The 23085-nt window shown below is 38.6% G+C and overlaps 1 protein-coding gene across 1 annotated transcript in view; it reads left to right on the top strand.

Moving 5' to 3' along the window:
- The window catches only part of beta'COP (coatomer subunit beta'), a 161641-nt gene that overhangs the window by 24025 nt on the left and 114531 nt on the right, over positions 1–23085 (top strand). Inside the window, exons 4-7 of the mRNA XM_067150540.2 lie at positions 9985–10133; positions 19660–19858; positions 20111–20273; positions 20428–20661. Of these exons, the coding sequence (XP_067006641.2) occupies positions 9985–10133; positions 19660–19858; positions 20111–20273; positions 20428–20661 (745 nt within the window). The remainder of the gene's footprint in view (positions 1–9984; positions 10134–19659; positions 19859–20110; positions 20274–20427; positions 20662–23085) is intronic.

Below are 23085 nucleotides of genomic sequence, written 5' to 3'. Positions count from 1 at the left end.
GGGAACTATCTCTTAACAAAGTGAGGTGACTTACCGAAACGGCTAAGTCATAATTATAACATTTGGAAGCAGAAGGAAATACGGGTACGCTCCGGCAAGATAAATAAAATGAAACACTACATCTGAAACTGAATACCAGAAAAGTTAAAAAATATTAATCAGTGCTTACCGGATGGCGGGGCCAAACGGCTAAGTCATAATTATAACATTTGGAAGCAGAAGGAAATACGGGTACGCTCCGGCAAGATAAATAAAATGAAACACTACATCTGAAACTGAATACCAGAAAAGTTAAAAAATATTAATCAGTGCTTACCGGATGGCGGGGCCAAGAAGACCCGTACCTTGGAAGGTGACCGTTCCCTTCAGTGGTCAAACAGAAAGACGCCCTCGCAGAGCAAAGCTCCAGCGACAACGCTTCTCCCCGGAAATTATGAAATCTTACCACGGCCAATGAGCGTACGATGATTTCCTTCACCTACCAATCACATTTCCTTTTATTTTCTCCAATAGGAGCGCAGAAAAAATAGTGCTGACAAGGAACATTTAGGAAGCCTCTAGAAAAATTACGAAATTTGTGCAACTTTACGAAACCGGAAATCTCCCACGCCGATGTGGCGCGTGTGGTACAGGATGCACCAGAATTACCATGACAATCAAATAATTTCAAAATCATATCGACTTCAAACAAATTAAACAATTCCAAAATTCACATACTGAGGAAAACCAAAACCAACAAAAACCAAAACAAACAATTGAACAAACACTTTACATACACAACCGATCGCCGTCTTCCGAGTCCAAATAATCAAATCCCAATAATCACAACAACTTTCGATATTCAGTAATTAACAGCAGTTTTTATCCTGTCAGGGGTTGTAGGATTAAAAAAATAGAGCACGACTAAGTAGTATTGTAGTGTAGTCGTATATTAATTACCTTATTGTTGTGTACTATCCCAGACAATATATCCCTCCATTCATTTATTTTTTGCAAATAAGTTATTTTATTTTTAATTTCATTTTCCCCCCGTAAAGAATGGCTAAGGAGCGCGAGTGTAGTTTCTGTGGGTGTGGCAAGGCATTGAGGGGTATGAGGGAGGAGTTGGAAAGTTTGAGGGAGATAATTACGATTCTCACAGAAGACAGGAAGGAAGATAGGACTCCCTCAAACAACGTACAGGTTACAGTAGGTGTACAAGAGGGAGGGGAAGGAAAGGGAGGAGTTGTAGAAGACAGGTGGTCTAATGTTCTAAGGGGAAGGAGATTGCAGGCTAAGAGCTCTATTCAGGATCAGAATTCAGGACAGGTGTCTGTGCGAAATCGGTACGAGTCACTCCAGGTAGAACAACAGAGGGAAGATGAGGGACAGGGAACTGTTGCTGAGATGTGTGGGAGTAGGAGGAAGGGAAAAGGTAGGAAAGGAAAATGTAGAGTAGATGATAGGAAAAGACAGGTGGAACAGGGTCATGGGAAGGAGAAAAGGGAGGAGGAAGTAGCTTCTGCAGTTATCAGGAAAGATAGGGCTGACCAGGAGGGGAGGGGATCAAACGAGGTGGGTAGGGTTGATGCTCTGGTCATGGGAGATTCCATCGTTAGGCACGTGGGGAAAGTGTGTGGAGGAAAGGGTACCAGGGTAGTGTTATCCAGGAATTAGGTTGAGGCAGATGTTGAGGAAAGTAGAAGAGAGGGAGGAGGGGAAGGAGAAGGTGGTAATGTTTCACGTTGGTACCAACAACGTAAGGCAAGCTGATATAAGTACCAACATAGTTGGAGATGTGTGGGATCTGGTAAATGCAGCACGGGTGAAGTTTAAGAAAGCGGAGATTGTTATTAGTGGAATACTGTGTAGAAGGGATACTGATTGGAGGGTGATTGGGGATTTAAATGAGACTATGGAGTGGGTATGTGGGAAACTGGGAGTGAAATTTCTAGATCCAAATGGGTGGGTAGGAGATAGGGATCTGCGCTCAGATGGCCTTCATTTAAACCGCAGTGGTACGTATAAGTTAGGAAATTTGTTTGGAAGGGTAATAGGGAGGTACATTCAGGGAAACGGGATGGCCTAGGGAGCGGTGATCAGGGAACAGGGAACTGGAAATCAAGTAGGGATGACATAAAATTGTTAGTGTTGAACTGTAGAAGTATTGTAAGGAAAGGAATAGAATTAAGTAATTTAATAGATATATATTCACCAGATATTGTAATAGGAGTTGAATCATGGCTGAGAAATGATATAATGGATGCAGAAATTTTCTCACGGCACTGGAGTGTGTATCGTAGAGATAGGATAGGAAAGGTGGGAGGCGGAGTGTTCATTCTGGTGAAAGAAGAATTTGTAAGCTACGAAAAAGTTAAAGATGAGACACATGAAATTCTAGGTGTAAAGCTCATTTCTAAAGATAATAGGCAACTTGATAGATTTGGAGTGTACAGATCGGGAAAGGGTAGCACTGACGCGGATTCAGAATTATTTGATAGGATAGTCAGCTATGTGGGAAACGACATGGAAAGAAATGTGATTGTAGCGGGAGATCTGAATTTGCCAGATGTCAATTGGGAAGGAAATGTGAACGACAGAAAGCATGACCAACAAATGGCAAATAAGTTAATATGGGAAGGACAGCTGATTCAGAAAGTGATGGAACCAACCAGAGGGAAAAATATCCTGGATGTCGTGCTGATAAAACCAGATGAGCTCTATAGGGAAACTGAAGTAATAGATGGTATTAGTGATCATGAAGCTGTTTTTGTCGTAGTTCAAAATAAATGTGATAGAAAGGAAGGTCTTAAAAGTAGGACTGTTAGGCAGTACCACATGGCTGATAAAGCAGGCATGAGGCAGTTTCTAAAAAGTAGTTATGATCGGTGGAAAACGGTAAATATAAATGTAAACAGACTCTGGGATGGGTTTAAAAAAATTGTTGAGGAATGCGAAAACAGGTTTGTACCATTAAGGGTGGTAAGGAATGGTAAAGACCCACCTTATTATAATAGAGAAATAAAGAGACTAAGAAGGAGGTACAGACTGGAAAGAAATAGAGTTAGAAATAGCTGTGGAAGTAAGGAGAAATTGAAGGAACTTACTAGAAAATTGAATCTAGCAAAGAAGGCAACTAAGGATAACATGATGGCAAGCATAATTGGCAGTCATACGAATTTTAGTGAAAAATGGAAGGGTATGTATAGGTATTTTAAGGCAGAAACAGGTTCCAAGAAGGACATTCCAGGAATAATTAATGAACAAGGGGAGTGTGTATGTGAGGATCTTCAAAAGGCAGAAGTATTCAGTCAGCAGTATGTAAAGATTGTCGGTTACAAGGATAATGTCGAGATAGAGGAGGAGACTAAGGCCAAAGAAGTAATAAAATTTACATTTGATAACAATGACATTTACAATAAGATACAAAAGTTAAAAACTAGAAAAGCGACTGGAATTGATCAGATTTCTGGGGATATACTAAAGACAATGGGTTGGGATATAGTACCATATCTGAAGTACTTATTTGATTATTGTTTGGTCGGAGGAGCTATACCAGATGAATGGAGAGTTGCTATAGTAGCCCCTGTGTATAAACGAAAGGGTGATAGACATAAAGCTGAAAATTACAGGCCAGTAAGTTTCACATGCATTGTATGTAAGCTTTGGGAAGGCATTCTTTCTGATTATATTAGACATGTTCGTGAAATTAATAACTGGTTCGATAGAAGGCAATTCGGTTTTAGGAGAGGTTATTCCACTGAAGCTCAACTTGTAGGATTCCAGCAAGATATAGCAGATATCTTGGATTCAGGAGGTCAAATGGACTGTATCGCGATTGACCTGTCTAAAGCATTTGATAGGGTGGATCATGGGAGACTACTGGCAAAAATGAGTGCAATTGGACTAGACAAAAGAGTGACTGAATGGGTTGCTATATTTCTAGAAAATAGATCTCAGAGAATTAGAGTAGGTGAAGCTTTATCCGACCCTGTAATAATTAAGAGGGGAATTCCTCAAGGCAGTATTATCGGACCTTTATGTTTTCTTATATATATAAATGATATGAGTAAAGGAGTGGAATCGGAGGTAAGGCTTTTTGCGGATGATGTTATTCTCTATAGAGTGATAAATAAGTTACAAGATTGTGAGCAACTGCAACGTGACCTCGAAAATGTTGTGAGATGGACAGCAGGCAATGGTATGTTGATAAACGGGGTTAAAAGTCAGGTTGTGAGTTTTACAAGTAGGAAAAGTCCTCTCAGTTTTAATTACTGCGTTGATGGGGTGAAAGTTCCTTTTGGGGATCATTGTAAGTATCTAGGTGTTAATATAAGGAAAGATCTTCATTGGGGTAATCACATAAATGGGATTGTAAATAAAGGGTACAGATCTCTGCACATGGTTATGAGGGTGTTTAGGGGTTGTAGTAAGGATGTAAAGGAGAGGGCATATAAGTCTCTGGTAAGACCCCAACTAGAGTATGGTTCCAGTGTATGGGACCCTCACCAGGATTATCTCATTCAAGAACTGGAAAAAATCCAAAGAAAAGCAGCTCGATTTGTTCTGGGCGATTTCCGACAAAAGAGTAGCGTTACAAAAATGTTGCAATGTTTGGGTTGGGAAGAGCTGCTCGACTAAGTGGTATGTTCCGGGCTGTCAGCGGAGAGATGGCGTGGAATGACATTAGTAGACGAATAAGTTTGGATGGCGTTTATAAAAGTAGGAAAGATCACAATATGAAGATAAAGTTGGAATTCAAGAGGACAAACTGGGGCAAATATTCATTTATAAGAAGGGGAGTTAGGGATTGGAATAACTTACCAAGAGAGATGTTCAATAAATTTCCAATTTCTTTGAAATCATTTAGGAAAAGGCTAGGAAAACAACAAATAGGGAATCTGCCACCTGGGCGACTGCCCTAAATGCAGATCAGTATTGATTGATTGATTGATTGATTGATTGATTGATTGATTGATTGATTGATTGATTGATTGATTGATTGATTGTCATTTGTAAAAGCATAGAACATGATATAAAAATTGGAACTGCTGACAGAGCATACAATCAAGTAAAAAGAATGCAATTCAAGGCTAAAATGAAATCCAGAGTAATAAAAGATAAGGAAGGAAATCTGTTAACAGATGATGAGGAGGTAATGAAGAGATGGAAGGAGTATTTGGAGGATCTATATAATGGAGAGGAAATTGACAATTTAGATGAGTACATCATAAAACAAGAGCAGGTTTCACAAGATGAACTAGGTCCTCCCATAGTGAGAAGTGAATTCGAAACAGCTGCAACAGCTGAAAAAGAAAAAGGCTCCTGGATCAGACAAGCTGCCTGCTGAACTGTGGAAAAACTCTGGGAATAAGCTGAAAGTTGAACTCTTCAAAATCACCAAGTACTGCTATGAAAACTGAGATATGCCAGAGGATTTTGTAGAAAGCAAAGAAGTACTTCTGCACAAAAAAGGAGATATTACAGAATACTAAGCCTTGTTTCACATGCAGCAAAAATATTCAAATGCATATTAAAAAACAGAATCAAAATGAAAATTGAGCAGAATCTAGATGGTGATTAGTTTGGGTTCAGGAAAGGAATAGGAACGAGAGAAGCTATTGTAGGAATTAAAACCATATTGAAGAGAAGACTAGAGCTTAACAGAAATACATGTATAGCTTTTGTAGACCTGGAAAAAGCTTTTGACAATATTCAGTGGAAAAGACTGTTCAAAATTATGAAGGATATTCATTTGGACTGGGAAGACAGAAAAGCAATACTAAACCTCTACATCAATCAAAGAATAAACATTGAAAGTAATGAAAAAGTATGCAAGGTGAGGATCAGGAAAGGAGTAAGACAGGGGTGTTCCTTATCACTAGGGCTCGGATGTTTAAGACCTAAAAATAGCCCAAATAAGCAAGCAAATATGACCTCAAAAGTGATGAAATATGACGTAAAAATGACAAAATATGACCCAAAAAGGATTAATCAAAATATGGGCATTTTAAAATAAATTATAAATCGGAACGGTAATTTCTCTGATACATATTGGTTAACTAAATTCTTTATTCTTTCTTTAATATTAGTTTTCTGAATATACATGTGCAGCAATTATTCACAATTTATTACCCTTGATTCACTTATCAAACGTTTGTGAACTAAGTTCGCTAAGATTATCAGATCACACAACATTGTAAAAGTCCATGTTTGCACCCTGCATTGGTGGTTTGAAATATGAGAAAACTAGAAATCAATCTATTTAAAAAATATATTTTGGAACGTTTAAGCCCAGATTTCATTAACATTATTCAAATGCGTTAAAGTTTAAACTGAGCACCAAGAAACGAATTAAATAGATGTCTTTCAGTACATTATGGTAGGGCGTCAGAGCCTATAGCCTATAATGCAAACTCACATACCTTTTTCATTCTTCTCCGCGGGTGGAATTGAAGTGTATGACAAGATTCATCTTCAAAGCATCAGGCGCGAAAGACCTCCGATTATCACTTAACACATTCTTGTAAGAGGAGAAGCTCCTTTCTACATCACAAGATGTTATTGGTGCATATTTAAATAATGTTAAATCACTGCTGTCCAGTATGCACTCGTCTTGAAGTATACTGGTACCTTCTCCTCTAAGAACATAATTTATCTTGCACACACGGTGAAAACCATCATTTCGATTAAGCCCATTTTGAAGTTTCCGTTTTACACTGTCGCCAACTATTCCATGTGATTGTTGTACTGAAAGTTCAACATTTCTCACAATGCCAATACTTGCATGAATTTCTAAGCCAGCAGATTCTAAACGAGTAATTGCACTCGATATATTTCCAAAGTTCGACTTAATATATGCCAAACTATCTGACAAACTGTTGGAAAACAATTCCTGAGCAATCTTGGTAGAAGAGGCATCATCTTTGTTGAAGCCGTTAACAATGTTTTTGATAGTGGAGTAGTTTACGCAATAATACGCGGCAGCATCGAGCCACGTCCCCCACCTAGTAAGAACTGGCTGTGGAGGGAGTGGCGTCAAAGGAGCTAACTCCTTGAAAGTCGCAACCCGCAGTGGTGCTTTCAAAAAATTTTTTTTGACGTTAGATATTAATTTGATATAGATGTTGATTCACATATGGAATCTGAAATATTTGTCCTGAATGAGTAAATTTATAATACCAATATAAATGGTCCGTTATTGGACATTATAAATTTTCCAGCTAACTCATTCCTGTCTGCCAGCGTTTCGCCCCCGTGTACTAGGTTGGGCTCGTCAGTTGGTACCTAGCAAGTAGCCTACGCAGTGGCCTCCACGGTATGCGCTAGCCATGCGTCTTGGTAGGTGTGCTAGGTACCAACTGACGAGCCCAATTTAGTACACGGGGGCGAAATGCTGGCAGACAAGAATGAGTTACGTGGAAAATTTATAATGTCCAATGACGGACCATTTATATTGGTATTAGATATTAATTTATCAACTTCAGGAAAATGTCCACGAATTTCTTCTGCCACCCTATGCAGAGCATGCGCAAGGCAAGTAACGTGAATCATTCTTGGATAAAATAGCTTGAGGCCTTCAGCAGCTTTCACCGTGTACGGAGCAGCATCGGTAACAAAGAGAAAAACGTTTTCCCGCTTAATTTCATCCTTCCACAAAATTTTTAGTGCATTATCAAAAAGAATTGCAATCGTTGAATGATTTGCTCTCTCTAAAACTTCTGAGGTTAGTATAAAGATATCCCCAGGGCGATCAGCATGGAGTGTTTCAGTAATTACATTCCCTATATATTTGCCTGCAGTGTCCGTCGTCTCATCAGTAGATATCCATATCTTATTGTCTGCTACACTGTGTCGTATTTGATTTAGAGTATCTTCATAGCAATGCGATAAATAGTTTTTTCGCAGTGTTGATTCTGTAGGAACAGATTTTTTAGTGTATTTCTCCAGAAAATTCTTGAAATGGGTATTGTTCACCTTATTTAGAGGAATGTTTGCAGACACCATCATCTCACAATGTTCCTTTGAAAAATCCGAACATCTGTCCATTGCTGAAGATGTAACAGCCTTATCGAATATCAATTGCTGCCTCTTCTTATCGACATGTTGTTGTTTGACATTGTTGCTGTGTTTCGCCATGTTACAATGTTGTTGCACATTAAAATGTTTTTCAGCCACAACTTTCACTTCACACAACTTGCAAAATAGAACTAAACCGTCTGTACAGAAATATTCTTCTCCACATTCCTCACCAAAGCTTCGTAACTTAACACTAGTAGAAGACTTTTCCTTAGGCATACTGGAATGTGTGCTGGGATACGATTTAGTGTAAACTAACGCTTGTGTATGTGAAAGGAGGTTGAGGTTCTAATATCTGAACTAAGACAAGGGAACGATTACCAGAAGTAATTAGCTCACTGTTGGGACGGGATTTTCCGAATTATTTCTGTCTCTACCTGGGAGACCGGGTTGCCGAGTACAGCGGGTTGGTTATTCCACTATTTGACTTGTATCAACAGCGAGATAAACTTACCGAGAAGCAGTTTTGTAAACACTAGTTCGCATTCGGTAAGTTGAAGATGATTTCGCACACCTACAGTTGTCGTCAAACTGCCGAAATATAACCGAAATATGACGTTTCTACTAAAATAGCTCAAAATATGACCTTATGGCAAAAAATAGCCAAAATATGCATTTATATGACAAATTAAAATCACTTAATTGTGATGATAAACACCTGATTTGCACCGAAATCCAATCAGACAAGAAAATAGAGACAAAGAAAAAAATATGACTTTTCCTAAACATCCGAGCCCACTTATCACCATGTCTGTTTAATCTGTACATTGAAGAGGCCATGAACATTTTAAAATCAAAAACACCTGGCATTAAAATAAATGGAACAACTGTACACTGTATTAGATTTGCCGACGACATTGCACTTCTGGCTGACAATGAGAAGAACATCCAGATCATGTTGAACAGATTAACATCCATCTTAAAAGATTTCCAACTGAACATTAAGGTAAATAAAACTAATGTTATGGTTGTAAGCAAATCTAAAATGAAGCCAGAGGCATATCTCAGAATTGGAAATATTTTAATAAAACAGGTGCAAAAGTTCTGCTACTTAAGATCAGTTATTACTGATGACAATAGATGCACTGTGAAAATAAAAAGAAGAATTTCCCTGTGTAAGAAAGTCTTTGAGGAGAGGAAGCAGCTCTTAATTAATAAATCCTTAGATACTGAACAAAAGAAATTGTTTATCAAAACATTCATTTGGAGTGTGCTGCTATGTGGCTGTGAAGGATGGACTCTCTTAAAGGAGGACATGAAACGACTAGAGGCAGTGGAAATGTGGCTATGGAGGAAGATGACAAGAACTAGCTGGATTGAGAAGAAAACTAATGAAGCAGTGCTTAGAGAAATAAATACCCCGAGACATTTAATAACAAAAATAAAAAGGAGAAAAGCGTCAGTTTGTTGTCACATTCTCCGGCATAATGACTTCATAAAGAACTTGTTCGATGGCAAGGTGATGGGAAAGAAAGGCAGAGGGAAACCACGGAAGAAGATCATTGAAGAGGTAGTTGAGAAGATGGCATGCCAAGGTTATGGGAGAGATGAAAAGGATCGCAGAGAGAAAACATCAATGGTTGCACCGACAAGGCAAAGCTTTTAGATGATGATGATGATGATCAGCAATAGTGTTATAGTGATTTAAATAATATTAGTTATCTAAAGGTTATGGTTGAAATTGTAAAGGTAGCAATGTTAAATTTTGGACAATCTATACGTTTCCTATTTTATGGACACCTACACTTTCAGAGAACTGTGGTTGATTGTAAACGAAATTAAGAAATAATGAACTGTACACATACATGGTCATTAATATGTTCTATCAAGAAGCATACTGTTGTGATAGATTACCTTAGAACTGTGTAGGAATTTATTGTTTCTTTTTTCCCATTTCTGCTTAATGAAATATTTTATTAATTTCAGATGATATGCTCATCAAGCTTTGGAACTGGGAGAAGCAGTGGTCATGTCAGCAAGTATTCGAAGGTCATACTCACTATGTGATGCAGATTGTTATTAATCCCAAAGACAATAATACATTTGCAAGTGCCTCCCTGGATCGTACTGTGAAGGTATGAAATGCCCACTGAGGAAATATTTATTATCACCATTCACTGTCCATGTAACCAGTAATTTAAAATGCTTGAAAGTATGAGTTGTAATCATTGCTCCAGGGTCTTTTTTATTCATCATCATCATCATCAACATTGTTTATCCACTCCAGCAAGCCGTATAGGTTATAAATTAGCCTCTCCTCTTTGTTCTCTCCAATTATAGTTGCTAGTCTGGTTGTTGTTGCCTTCTTGCATCTCAGATGGCCAAATCTCTCCATACTTGTTTTATCCAGTGTCTTGAGGCCTTCCTCGTGGTCTTCTGCCTGGACAATCTGATTAGTGTATATTCTTGGACTCCTATCAGGAGCCATTCTTTTCATGTGGCTATTCCACTTTAGTCTCTTCAGGTCTGTTACTAGCAAGCTCCTTTCTAACCCAAGCTGTTGCCAAATTTCATAATTTTCTTATTTTGTCTCCTGAGGCCAGGAGTGGAGAAGCTTCATTTCTATGGTTTGAAGTCCATTATTATTTTGATCCTGTCAAGGTAGCTACTTCAGGTCCATAGGTCATGTTTTGTACCATTATGTTTTATAGAGTGCAACATTCAAGGAGTGGGGAAAAGATCCCTCCCATAGAAGGTGATGTACTGACCAGTAGAATTGTGAAGCTGTTTGTATTTGACTGCTGATATCCTCCTCCTCTTCCAGTTTTCAGCCAGTCATTCTTTTTACTAGGGACTAAATTAATGGAGAATACTGTACCTGTCCAGGGCTTCAGTACATAAACAAGTTACTGTGGTTCATGAATATGATATTAGAATGGAGCACCTCCGATGAGCTTCGAACTCAGCCCAGTTATCAAAGTCTCACCTTCCCCTACTAGATTGATTCACTAGCTGAGTCGGTATAGCATTCGGGTCTGACTGGAGCTTCCGATGGGGCTATAATTTTCTAATAATCTCTATAGTAGGGGAATATTAATTATGAGAGGAACCTTAGTTCATTACTAATGAGAAGAGAAACAATTTTACTATACTAGTGAAACACATCTTAACATGGATATGCCATACAGTGCACTTCACAAACATTCTTTAGATTGATCTTGACGTCGTGAATGTTCGTTAGTCTCTCTCTACACCTCATTCGACATTAAATTATTTCAAATTCAAAGAAGCCTTTCATCCTGAATTATTTACACTATTTCAAACTTAGAGAGGCATTTCCTCTCGAATCATTTACACTTATAACTTTGCGCACACGTTTAATTAGTATGGACATACCCTGCTGTAATTCTGTTTACCTGTTGAGTATTAATATATTCAAATTATATCAAGTTACGATATCCTATGAACTGAAGTGAACGTATAAATACATTTTTGAACCTTTGAAAGTCGCATCACAACACTTCCCTAAATTAATCATTGCTGAATATGCAATATAATACACACGCTCGTTTCATTAGGATTTTTATCAATACACATAACACGACATTATCAACATTATTTACACAACGTTGCTACCTGCAGACAAACATAAAGCAACTTAAATACCCTAACATCATAAACAGAGTATCATAGCACTTCCTGCAAGAGATGGGCAAGAACAAATACAGTTCAAACACACACGATGAGTCACAGATGGTACAAATCATCTGTTGCTGGTGGCAGTGAGTAGAAGCTTTCACTGTCTCCTGGAATGAACTCAGGATCTTTTGAGACGGGGTATATTTAACCTGGAATTCCCTGCACGCTGTAAATAATTAAGGAAAGAAATCGGAGGGACCTTACCTTTAATGCACAGTGGAATCTATGCGACATTGGTAATATTTAAATTGACGCATGTAATCGCTGTGGCGAGAGGAATGAACCAACTACTTGTATTCTTTTCCCTTTCAATGGAGCAAACACCTTACATCATCCCTTTTGACGGGATCGTAAATCACCCAGCTGTGAGTTGCCCACGACCCACTTCCAAATAGCGGTCACTGGGTCCTCTCATACAGTTGCTTCGTGGCAAATAATCTCACTTCTTTCTTTTCTGGCCACAATGGCAGCACATTAAATATTGGCTCTAAATCCGGCCGTAATCGTCATCTTCATAGCACGGTATCTACTTCGCGCATATTAATAACAGACTCCAGGGGAAACTTTACATTTCTACTTCACAGTATACATTAGGGCTACAGCCTGCCTGGTTACCTCGTTCCTCCTATTGGTACCTCAAATACAATGCTATTTAATGATGAACCCCTGCCACACGGGTCCGAATTACATCACGCACTCACGAGCTAAATAATTTGACGATATATATACCCCAATGTCATGTCTCCATCCGTTGTTTCAGCAGCCTTAATTACTAGTTAGGAGGACTCCCTACCAGGTGTGAAGTGCAAACAAAAAAAATCAATTACTGAGAGATCTTTTATGACTCATATTTGTTCTAGAGAAGATGATAACTGGAGTCATTTTTACAGAATATTTAAGCCCTCTGAACTCGACAGCGCTTCACACTTAATTAATCTAAGGTCCTTAGAATTACGTCGTGCATTACCAAAAACCCTTATAAAAGTGGAAGTAAAATATGGTTATTCCAAACCATGATGAAGGTATTCCATTAAAAAAAAAAAATTTTTTTTATCCCTTTGAAATAGCATATAGGCGATCTACGTTACAACTACATACAAATTACAATAGGAAACGACTTTCAAAGCTACAAATATTTGGAAATGTACTCATCCTTCGGGAAAAACCACGAACACAGCATTACAGCAGGGCACATCCATGTGTTTATTCGATCTACATGATGCCTTCAGCTATGTGAAGTCCTTTAGTGACCAACTGGCAAGTCACAAACATGACGGCTTGATCTCGTGCGAAGTTCCAGACGATCTCTGCTACACCAGGTGAAATTCCGGCAGGCAGCTAGATGTCTCGTTCTCTCTGCTATACAAGGCGAAATTCCGGCAGGCAGCTAGATGTCTCGTTCACTCTGACGTTCTGGTAGACTCCTTATGTAAATGAGGGGAAGTTATCTCATGTGAATGCATTAGTTTATATTACACATCACAGATTAAACGTATGGTTGGATCTGCTTAATGACACAAGCATCCCAACCTAACGTCGGTTGTGTCCCTGAAGCCCGACATTATTCCCTTCTCATCCACCTATCCTTTTAATGGACAGCTACTCTACGTCCTGAAGCTCCACTGGTTCACTTTGGTTAGGGCACTAATGTGTTAGCACTCTCTTATTAAACAACAATAATTCAGGCATACTCTACTGCACTTAGTCATACGTAAGTCAAGCTCTCTACTGCGTTAGGGATCGATCTAACGTGGCACTGCCCTGAATCATGCCGTCAATGAACCGTTCATTTCCTTTCCTTATATTTCACATTCATATTGAGTACATTCGCTCCACGCACTTAGTTAAATATCTGCCTATTTATGTTAATTGAGCCGTATTAGTTTAGGCATATATGAGGCTCGATGCACGACCTCTTCGACACACGGACAGCGGTCATCTTGGTTTCGTACCATTCCTACTATATTTGTCGGCGGTATACTGTATGCACAAACAACTTACTCAGATTGTGGGTATTTCCACATACATTCACAGACTTTAATAAATCACTGCATTACACTGCTCACGTTACAGAATGATTTCTTCAGAAAAGACTCGCACACAAATCACGACGAACTGGTAACGAACTGGCGTCGAACTGAAAATGAACTGGTGGTGTCCGTTCCTCAGCCCCTTACTATATAGGCGAGATGCCCTGGTGCTAGCAGTGGGGGTAAAACACACCCCCTTCTCAAAATGTGCTCCGGTAATACGCAACGTAGAGTGACGAACAGGATATCAAATTGTAGCTCCTGTATTCCCATTTTAACTGAGTGAATATTATTAAAATAGCTTCGAAGATTCTCAAACAATCTTAAAAGTGTCCTTTTGTCTCTGTCGGTGAATGATGACGAGCACCAAGGGAATCCTTGAGCTGGCTGCCACGATTGGGACCCAACATCTGGTAACCGTTAAGACGGGCCCTTGTTACAGCGTAGCTACCGTTCTTTCAATTATGTAGAGCACTTCTCGGTCTCATAATTATGTGTAATATTCCCTGATTCAAATGAATGTTTGCACGTGACTATCCGTTAAGTATTTCACGATTTATAATAATAATCCGGAGGAAAAACAATTGAACTCAATGAGTTGGCAGTGGTGAATGAATGAGGGAAATAGGCTATAATGTTAGTTCTCACTTGGATGTGCTCCCTGAGCTGTGCTAGTGACCTAGATTCTCTGTCACGTGATAACGCGTCTCTTTCCTTCTCGCTCGAGGTTGGAGTGAGAAAACTTCGAGTACCAGCGCTCCTGCAATGCCTCGCTGCTAATTACCGACAACTAGAGTTGGTAATCTATAATTTTCATTTCCGTATTGACAATTGTGCACAATTAAAAATAGGAGAGGATTTCCACCAATCAATACTTATTTATTGTATATATTAAATTACAGGACCGGTTTCGACCTCATATTCAAGGTCATCTTCAGCTGAACCATACATACATATTTATATAATGAAGCTTTGATTAAGATTGTGGTGTTGAAGGAATGCCATATGATGATGATGTACATTTAGTTACATACAAATGGGGCACGTCTTAGCGTGAACTGGCGTATATGTCATTCTGTACAATATTGCAACTGTATGTCTAAAATGTTGAAGGTCTTAAAACTAGTGTATAAAACACGTCTTTTCCTAAACTAACTTATATATATGTACAAGATAAAAACAATATATAAAAACACTTCATGCATATGAACATTCGTTCTTGCTTGGTGGTCAATACATCGACTAACTTCCGTATTTAAGTCTTATTCACAGTTGTGCACTTCAGCTGCTATTCTTAGAGTTTGTAAAATTGCATGGATAAAAGTTTTGTCTTCCTGTGCGTATGTGAGGTAAAACACTTTCAATTTAAAATAGGTGCCAAATGTATGGATGAAATTCAAGTAAAATATGTTCAGCTCTGCTGTGTGTGTTGCCCTTTTATTAGAACCAATTCATGTTGTCTTTTTGGCGTCCGTAAATTTGGATGACATTGGTTTCAAAGTAGTGGCTCCTTTCCCATTTGTAGCTGTGCAATGATGTTATGTTTATCTGTGGAAGATAAGATTGAGTTATAAGTGATATTGTGTGGAGGAATGTCTAAGGGTTATGTGTGTGAATTGGAATATGTACTTACTGTTGTTGGTGTAGCTGAGTTGTGTTTGACGTGCGAGCTTGTAATGTACTACTTCGTGTTCTTCTTGGGCTTATACTAGCTGCTGTGAGGGGAAGGGAAGGAGGGGTAGGGAGAGTTGTTGTTGTGGGGGTAGGGATGGAGCTGGGTGTGTTGTTAGGTGTTTTTCTGTTGCTTGTTGCGTTCTGTTTATTGATTAACTTAAGGTAAGGGTTTTTTAGGGCGGGGATAACTGTATTGAAGATGATGTTAGTTTTTTCTGTGATTTCATTTATGTTGTAATTTGGATTGGTATACTGATCTAAAGTGATGTAAAATTCTTCTGTTATGTTGAGCAGGGGGCCTTTGGGGTTTATGTTTAGGATTTGCATATCGTTATCGATGTTTGTGAAACTGTGTTTATAGTCTGCGACATGTTGTCCTATTGAGGAAAAATGATTGTGTTTCACTGCGTTTATGTGTTCGTTATATCGGGTTAGGAAGTTTCTACCGGTACGTCCGATATAGCTGGTCTCGCAGTTATTACATTTGATGCGGTATACCCCTGAGTGGTTGTATTTGTTGTTGCTGTTGATTGTCCTGACATTGTGTATGATGTTGGTACTATTGTGTGTAGTTCTGAATGCTATTCTTAGGTTATGTTTTTTAAAAATATTAGTTATGGGGTATATGTGTACATTATTGAAAGTGAATAGTGCATAGTCTTTCTTGGGTTCGTTTGCTTTTGTTAGTTTGGTTTTGGGTTGGGATTTTATTTTATGAATGATTTTGTTAACCATGTCTTTCTTGAATCCATTGTTTTTAGCTATGTCATGAATTAATTGTAATTCTTTGTTTAGATCTTCTTTTGTTAACGGTATATTGATGATACACAGAGCATTCAATATACCGTTAACAAAAGAAGATCTAAACAAAGAATTACAATTAATTCATGACATAGCTAAAAACAATGGATTCAAGAAAGACATGGTTAACAAAATCATTCATAAAATAAAATCCCAACCCAAAACCAAACTAACAAAAGCAAACGAACCCAAGAAAGACTATGCACTATTCACTTTCAATAATGTACACATATACCCCATAACTAATATTTTTAAAAAACATAACCTAAGAATAGCATTCAGAACTACACACAATAGTACCAACATCATACACAATGTCAGGACAATCAACAGCAACAACAAATACAACCACTCAGGGGTATACCGCATCAAATGTAATAACTGCGAGACCAGCTATATCGGACGTACCGGTAGAAACTTCCTAACCCGATATAACGAACACATAAACGCAGTGAAACACAATCATTTTTCCTCAATAGGACAACATGTCGCAGACTATAAACACAGTTTCACAAACATCGATAACGATATGCAAATCCTAAACATAAACCCCAAAGGCCCCCTGCTCAACATAACAGAAGAATTTTACATCACTTTAGATCAGTATACCAATCCAAATTACAACATAAATGAAATCACAGAAAAAACTAACATCATCTTCAATACAGTTATCCCCGCCCTAAAAAACCCTTACCTTAAGTTAATCAATAAACAGAACGCAACAAGCAACAGAAAAACACCTAACAACACACCCAGCTCCATCCCTACCCCCACAACAACAACTCTCCCTACCCCTCCTTCCCTTCCCCTCACAGCAGCTAGTATAAGCCCAAGAAGAACACGAAGTAGTACATTACAAGCTCGCACGTCAAACACAACTCAGCTACACCAACAACAGTAAGTACATATTCCAATTCACACACATAACCCTTAGACATTCCTCCACACAATATCACTTATAACTCAATCTTATCTTCCACAGATAAACATAACATCATTGCACAGCTACAAATGGGAAAGGAGCCACTACTTTGAAACCAATGTCATCCAAATTTACGGACGCCAAAAAGACAACATGAATTGGTTCTAATAAAAGGGCAACACACACAGCAGAGCTGAACATATTTTACTTGAATTTCATCCATACATTTGGCACCTATTTTAAATTGAAAGTGTTTTACCTCACATACGCACAGGAAGACAAAACTTTTATCCATGCAATTTTACAAACTCTAAGAATAGCAGCTGAAGTGCACAACTGTGAATAAGACTTAAATACGGAAGTTAGTCGATGTATTGACCACCAAGCAAGAACGAATGTTCATATGCATGAAGTGTTTTTATATATTGTTTTTATCTTGTACATATATATAAGTTAGTTTAGGAAAAGACGTGTTTTATACACTAGTTTTAAGACCTTCAACATTTTAGACATACAGTTGCAATATTGTACAGAATGACATATACGCCAGTTCACGCTAAGACGTGCCCCATTTGTATGTAACTAAATGTACATCATCATCATATGGCATTCCTTCAACACCACAATCTTAATCAAAGCTTCATTATATAAATATGTATGTATGGTTCAGCTGAAGATGACCTTGAATATGAGGTCGAAACCGGTCCTGTAATTTAATATATACAATAAATAAGTATTGATTGGTGGAAAACTAGAGTTGGGTCGCGCAAGCCGGCACACTGCAAATCGCATCCCGGAGCGGGTGAATAAGTCCTAACTTGGACAGTTTTTACCACAGAATGACGCGGAAAATGCCATAATTTCATTTCCTAGGTATCATGACATACTATAGGTGACGTTGTGAACGGTCACAATACAAAGCTAGGCATGGAGTTTAGCAAGAGGATGCAACAGGGCAATGCATTCTACTAGAGTGTGAGAAACCGTATCTGGAATAAGGAATTGCCAAGGAAGTGTAAAGAGGTAATGTACAAAATGTATTAATCATTCACAGTGACTTTTGCGGTTGAGACTCGCGGATACACATTTGTTGTCCATAACCATGTGTTTAACATGCTGCACTTTGTCAGATATTTGTGAAATATTCCACTGTGAGGACAATCTTGAATCTTAACATGCCTATTATTTCCAATAATCTCTGTGCCCAGTGACATACTGTACTGTGATTGACAGTCATCTCCATGTTCTTGTTTCAATTTCATGTAAATAATTGCCGTAGTTCATCCTCACAACTCAGGAACCCTATAACAACACATTGCTTTTATGGATATCAGGTGCAACAGCTATCTTGAATGAGTGCTGCAACTGCATCACACATAGGAACAGGTTGAACTAAATTCAAATACAACAGCAAAGGTGCTTCTGTCATCATCGTTCATTTCCACTTTTCTAGTTCCAGCTAGGTTGGGGCATTTATTGTACTTCACCACATTCCTGTCTCCTTGCACCATTCTTCTTCTGCAATTCTGTTCCATTCCATGTTCATTCTTCTTAAACTGGTCGTGATCAAGTCTGTTCGTCGTGTTCTAGGTCTGTTTCTTGCTCTCTTTCCCTCAAATCATCTGTTCCAGTATCCTTCCTTTCAAAGGAAAGTAAAGACAATAAATTTATGAGAATAGTCACTTGCAATCCTTCCTTTCTCCATTCTCTTTACAGTTCCAAACCTGCTAAGTCTATTCGTGTCATGGCTGTAATTCAGCTTTTCTACTCCAGTTTCCTTCCTGACATCTTCATTTCTCATTGTGTCTTCTCTTGTCTTTCCTATCATACTTGTTAGGAATTTCATTTCACTGGTTTGAATTTTACTCACCTCTCTTCTTCTTACTGCCCTGGTCTCTGCTGTGTATGTCAGTACATCTTGTATGTCATTTCCTTACACTTCTTTGGTAACTCCTCCTTCCAAACTAGACTTTGTACTTTCTGGTAGTATGCATTTGCTTGTTGTACCCTTTCGCTAATCTCTATATACAGCCTTGCATTTTGCATTAGTTCGCTTTCTAGGTATTTGAAGCTGTCCACAATTTCAAGGTTCTGACCTCTAATATTTATGATTCCTTTCCATACTCTTGTTACCTCTTGCTATTGCCATCATTTTACTCTTCTCCACACTGAATTTCATACTGTACTTTACAACTTTCTCATTCAATATATCCAGTTTTTGTATTTCCTTAGTGTCAATATCCCATACCACAATATTGTCATCTCTCATCTTCTGATCCACCATAGTAGAGAGTCTTTTCTGTATTTCCTGTTCTCTGATTATCGAATCACTCATCCTTTTCTCCACCTATTGAATCTGAAGTGCAGTACTGCCCCAGCTATTATTATAGTTAATCATGCAATTATTGGTGTATTTTCAGAATTTTGAAAGAGTATCTTCTTAAGATAGTTATGTGATGCTTATTTTGCATATTACATACCGGTTATGATTTTAAATTTTTTTGGTTAATTTCATTTGGAAGGTATTGATTTCAGGTATGGCAGCTAGGCTCCTCTACCCCTAACTTCACCTTGGAAGGCCATGAGAAGGGAGTGAACTGTGTGGATTATTACCATGGAGGAGACAAGCCTTACCTTATCTCTGGTGCTGATGATCGTTTAGTGAAGATTTGGGATTATCAGAACAAGACATGTGTTCAGACATTGGAAGGGCATGCACAGAACATTTCAGCAGGTCAGTCTTCCGTGCTCTAGAGCTGGATGTCAGTATTTTTGTTGAATCTGTTATGTATAGTAATTTTAATTTATATGATGATTCCTAACCTCTGTTCTGTTTATAATCCATGGAAAAAAGCTAGAGGCTCCATTGGTATTATAACAAGATCAGCAGTTATGTAAAACTACAAGCTTGCTTGCTTCCTTTTCAATAAAGGATGTTTTTTTCATGTGTGTAGCTTGAACTAATCATTTTAATTTTTGGCTGCAGTATGTTTCCACCCAGAGCTACCTATAGTTCTGACAGGCTCAGAAGATGGCACAGTTCGCATCTGGCATGCAGGTACCTACAGGCTAGAGTCTTCTCTGAATTATGGTCTAGAGCGTGTATGGACTATTGCTTGCATGAGAGGCTCCAACAATGTTGCTCTAGGGTAAGTTTAGCTTATAATGTTACGCGTGAGAATTTTTCTGTCTTGGTATTGACTTGTGTACATTTTCCTTTTCCTCACGTCTGAATTCTATTTTTCTTAATAAAATACAAGCAAGGTAATGCTTTATTTTAATTACTTTTGTGGATCGTTGCAGGTACGATGAAGGTAGTATTATGGTGAAGGTTGGTCGTGAAGAGCCTGCTGTTTCCATGGATGTTAATGGCGGGAAGATCATTTGGGCTAGGCATTCAGAGATTCAGCAAGCTAACCTTAAAGCAATGGGGGAAGGGAGTGAAATCAAGGATGGTGAGAGGTTACCCTTGGCTGTCAAGGATATGGGCAGTTGTGATATCTATCCTCAGACTATTGCTCACAACCCAAATGGAAGGTTTGTAACTTTTGTTTGTTACTTTTTTCCTGCTTTAATTATTCTTACCGAGCTCAATAGCTGCAGTCGCTTAAGTGTGGCCAGTATCCAGTATTCGGGAGATAGTAGGTTCGAACCCCACTGTCGGCAGCCCTGAAGATGGTTTTCCGTGGTTTCCCATTTTCACACCAGGCAAATGTCTTGTCTCCTCCATGGTAATAATCCACACAGTTCACTCCTTTCTCGTGGCTTTCCAAGGTGAAGTTAGGGGTAGAGGAGCTTAGCTGCCAAACCTGTACCTTAATTAAGGCCACGGCCGCTTCCTTCCCACTCCTAGACCTTTCCTGTCCCATCGTCGCCATAAGACCTATCTGTATCGGTGCGACGTAAAGCAAGTAGCAAAAAAAGAAAGTTATTCTTTGCTGCCATTATGTATAATCTAGCCAACCTAATTCTAGGATAAAATTAAGCTTCTTATTCTCAATTTCTAGAATCCTGATTTATGGAGATTATGGTTTATTTTCATTCTGTTCACTCCCTTCAGCGTTATGTTTTCTCTGTAAGCATGCAGAAAATAGGTTTTATGATTTGATGGGTACCGTATTTACTCCCATAATTCACACACTAAACCTTCTGGTGCCTTCTTGTCATAGAAGTTCGGCAACCGTCATGGAGTAATTTTTCCTGTTTTGTGTTTACCGCACTAGAGTTGCCGTATCGTGGATGTCAAATCACTGTCAGAGGTTCTGCACCCAGGATAATCTTTTCCACCCACATCCACTATTCCCTTATATCTTACTTTCTATGATGATTTTTCATTTCAGAAGATGTGCCCAAAATAGGTTGCTTTCCTTCGTTTTGTGAGGGTTGAGACTTCATATGATTTCCTGGCATAATGGACTATCTGCTTTTTGGTAACAGCCTACAGATAGGATCTTGAACTTTCTGGAATGCATTTGCATTTCAAAGGCATGTAGTCACTTCATTGATGAAGCCTTTAATGTCCATCCTTCGTTAGCGTAAAGGAACACTGATAACTTTCAACGCTTCACATCATGCCATCGAGTTTTGATTCGAAGGTCAACGTTTACACAAGTTGTTCTGCATACTTCTTCCAGTGCTGATTCTACGTATGATTTCTGGATCTAAATCCCTTTCGTATGTTTGCTGGCATCAATGGTGTTTCTGTCAAGAATAATAACAGCGTTGGTGAATTCTTTTATTATTATTATTATTAGAATCTAGGTTCCATTGTTTTAAGTTGTTTTTAAGCAAGTTCATGAATTGTTATCCAGTTTCCTTGTTTTTCTCTTTCTTTGATTTATTATGTGGCAGAAGGGACTTGTTTTTTAGCACGATTTTAATTCAGCCTCAGAGAATTGAAATCTGTGATACTAACCACCAACTACAATTCACCAAGCTGATTCAAGAATTCGTTGCTGACTACAGTTAAATATAATATTCATAATTACAGGTTGTACTTGGGTTTGTGAATTCATCACATTAGTAATAGGCATTTGAAAATGAATTCTCGTACAACTTGTATCATGTTCCACAACTGTGTTCAATTGAATAGAGCAGGGCCTCTCAAACGCCCAAAATCTCATGTGTGCAAATCGAGGTGCAAGAGCTCCGTGCACTGTGCATCGTTCCCGCTCGGCTCGACTCGGACCAACGCATCGTCTCTGGGCTACTCGGCTAAGCTCGCCTAAGCTCAGCTCTACTCGGCGCAACTCAGCTTGGATTTGGAGCGCTACGTAGCAAGTGTGGAAGAGGGAGACAGGGGGAGCGAGCGAGATAGGCATGAGGAAAGAGAGAGTAAGCGCTATTGCTCCAAATCGAGGAGTGGCGGGTCTGCACTCTGGTCAACCAAGCAAAGTCCTCTTTTGCACCGTGCACAGTGCATGCACCAGGCGCATGCACTCTGAGAGGCCCTGGAATAGAGCATTACCAGTTGTGAAGAAGAAAAATGCTTGACAAACATGGTGATGGGTTGTCCGCATTATTGTTTAATCTTGTTTTGGAAAAATTGATTAGGACTTGGGAAAATAAGTTAAAGGAATAACCCTTGGTAGATAACATGAAAACAAAATTAATTTACAGTTGCCATTGATGCTTTCATGGCCCGTACTTATAGACATGATACTGTATAGGTAGAGTTCGTGTTTTATAGCATTTAAAAGTCAGAGATTTAGCGTTTTGTAGCAAATTGGTTAAAAATAGGCATAATTTGCTAAACTGCACACACAACAGTTGGGAGTAAAATCATACTGTGTAATCACACATTGCTCGTCATGCAGTTTCGAATTCACTGTGGAAAATAAGACAAACATCAACATAAAACTGCAAGAAGTATTAACGCGCACACAGGAATATGCTTATTTTCAAATTTACAAACACAATTTCAAAGTGAAAAATACTATTCTGAACGTATTTATTTATCAC

Source organism: Anabrus simplex, chromosome 6 (assembly GCF_040414725.1).
Source record: "Anabrus simplex isolate iqAnaSimp1 chromosome 6, ASM4041472v1, whole genome shotgun sequence".
Classification (NCBI taxonomy): Eukaryota; Metazoa; Arthropoda; class Insecta; order Orthoptera; family Tettigoniidae; genus Anabrus; species Anabrus simplex.
The sequence above is the reverse complement of the archived record's forward strand: the minus strand, read 5'-3'. Positions and strand labels throughout refer to the sequence as shown.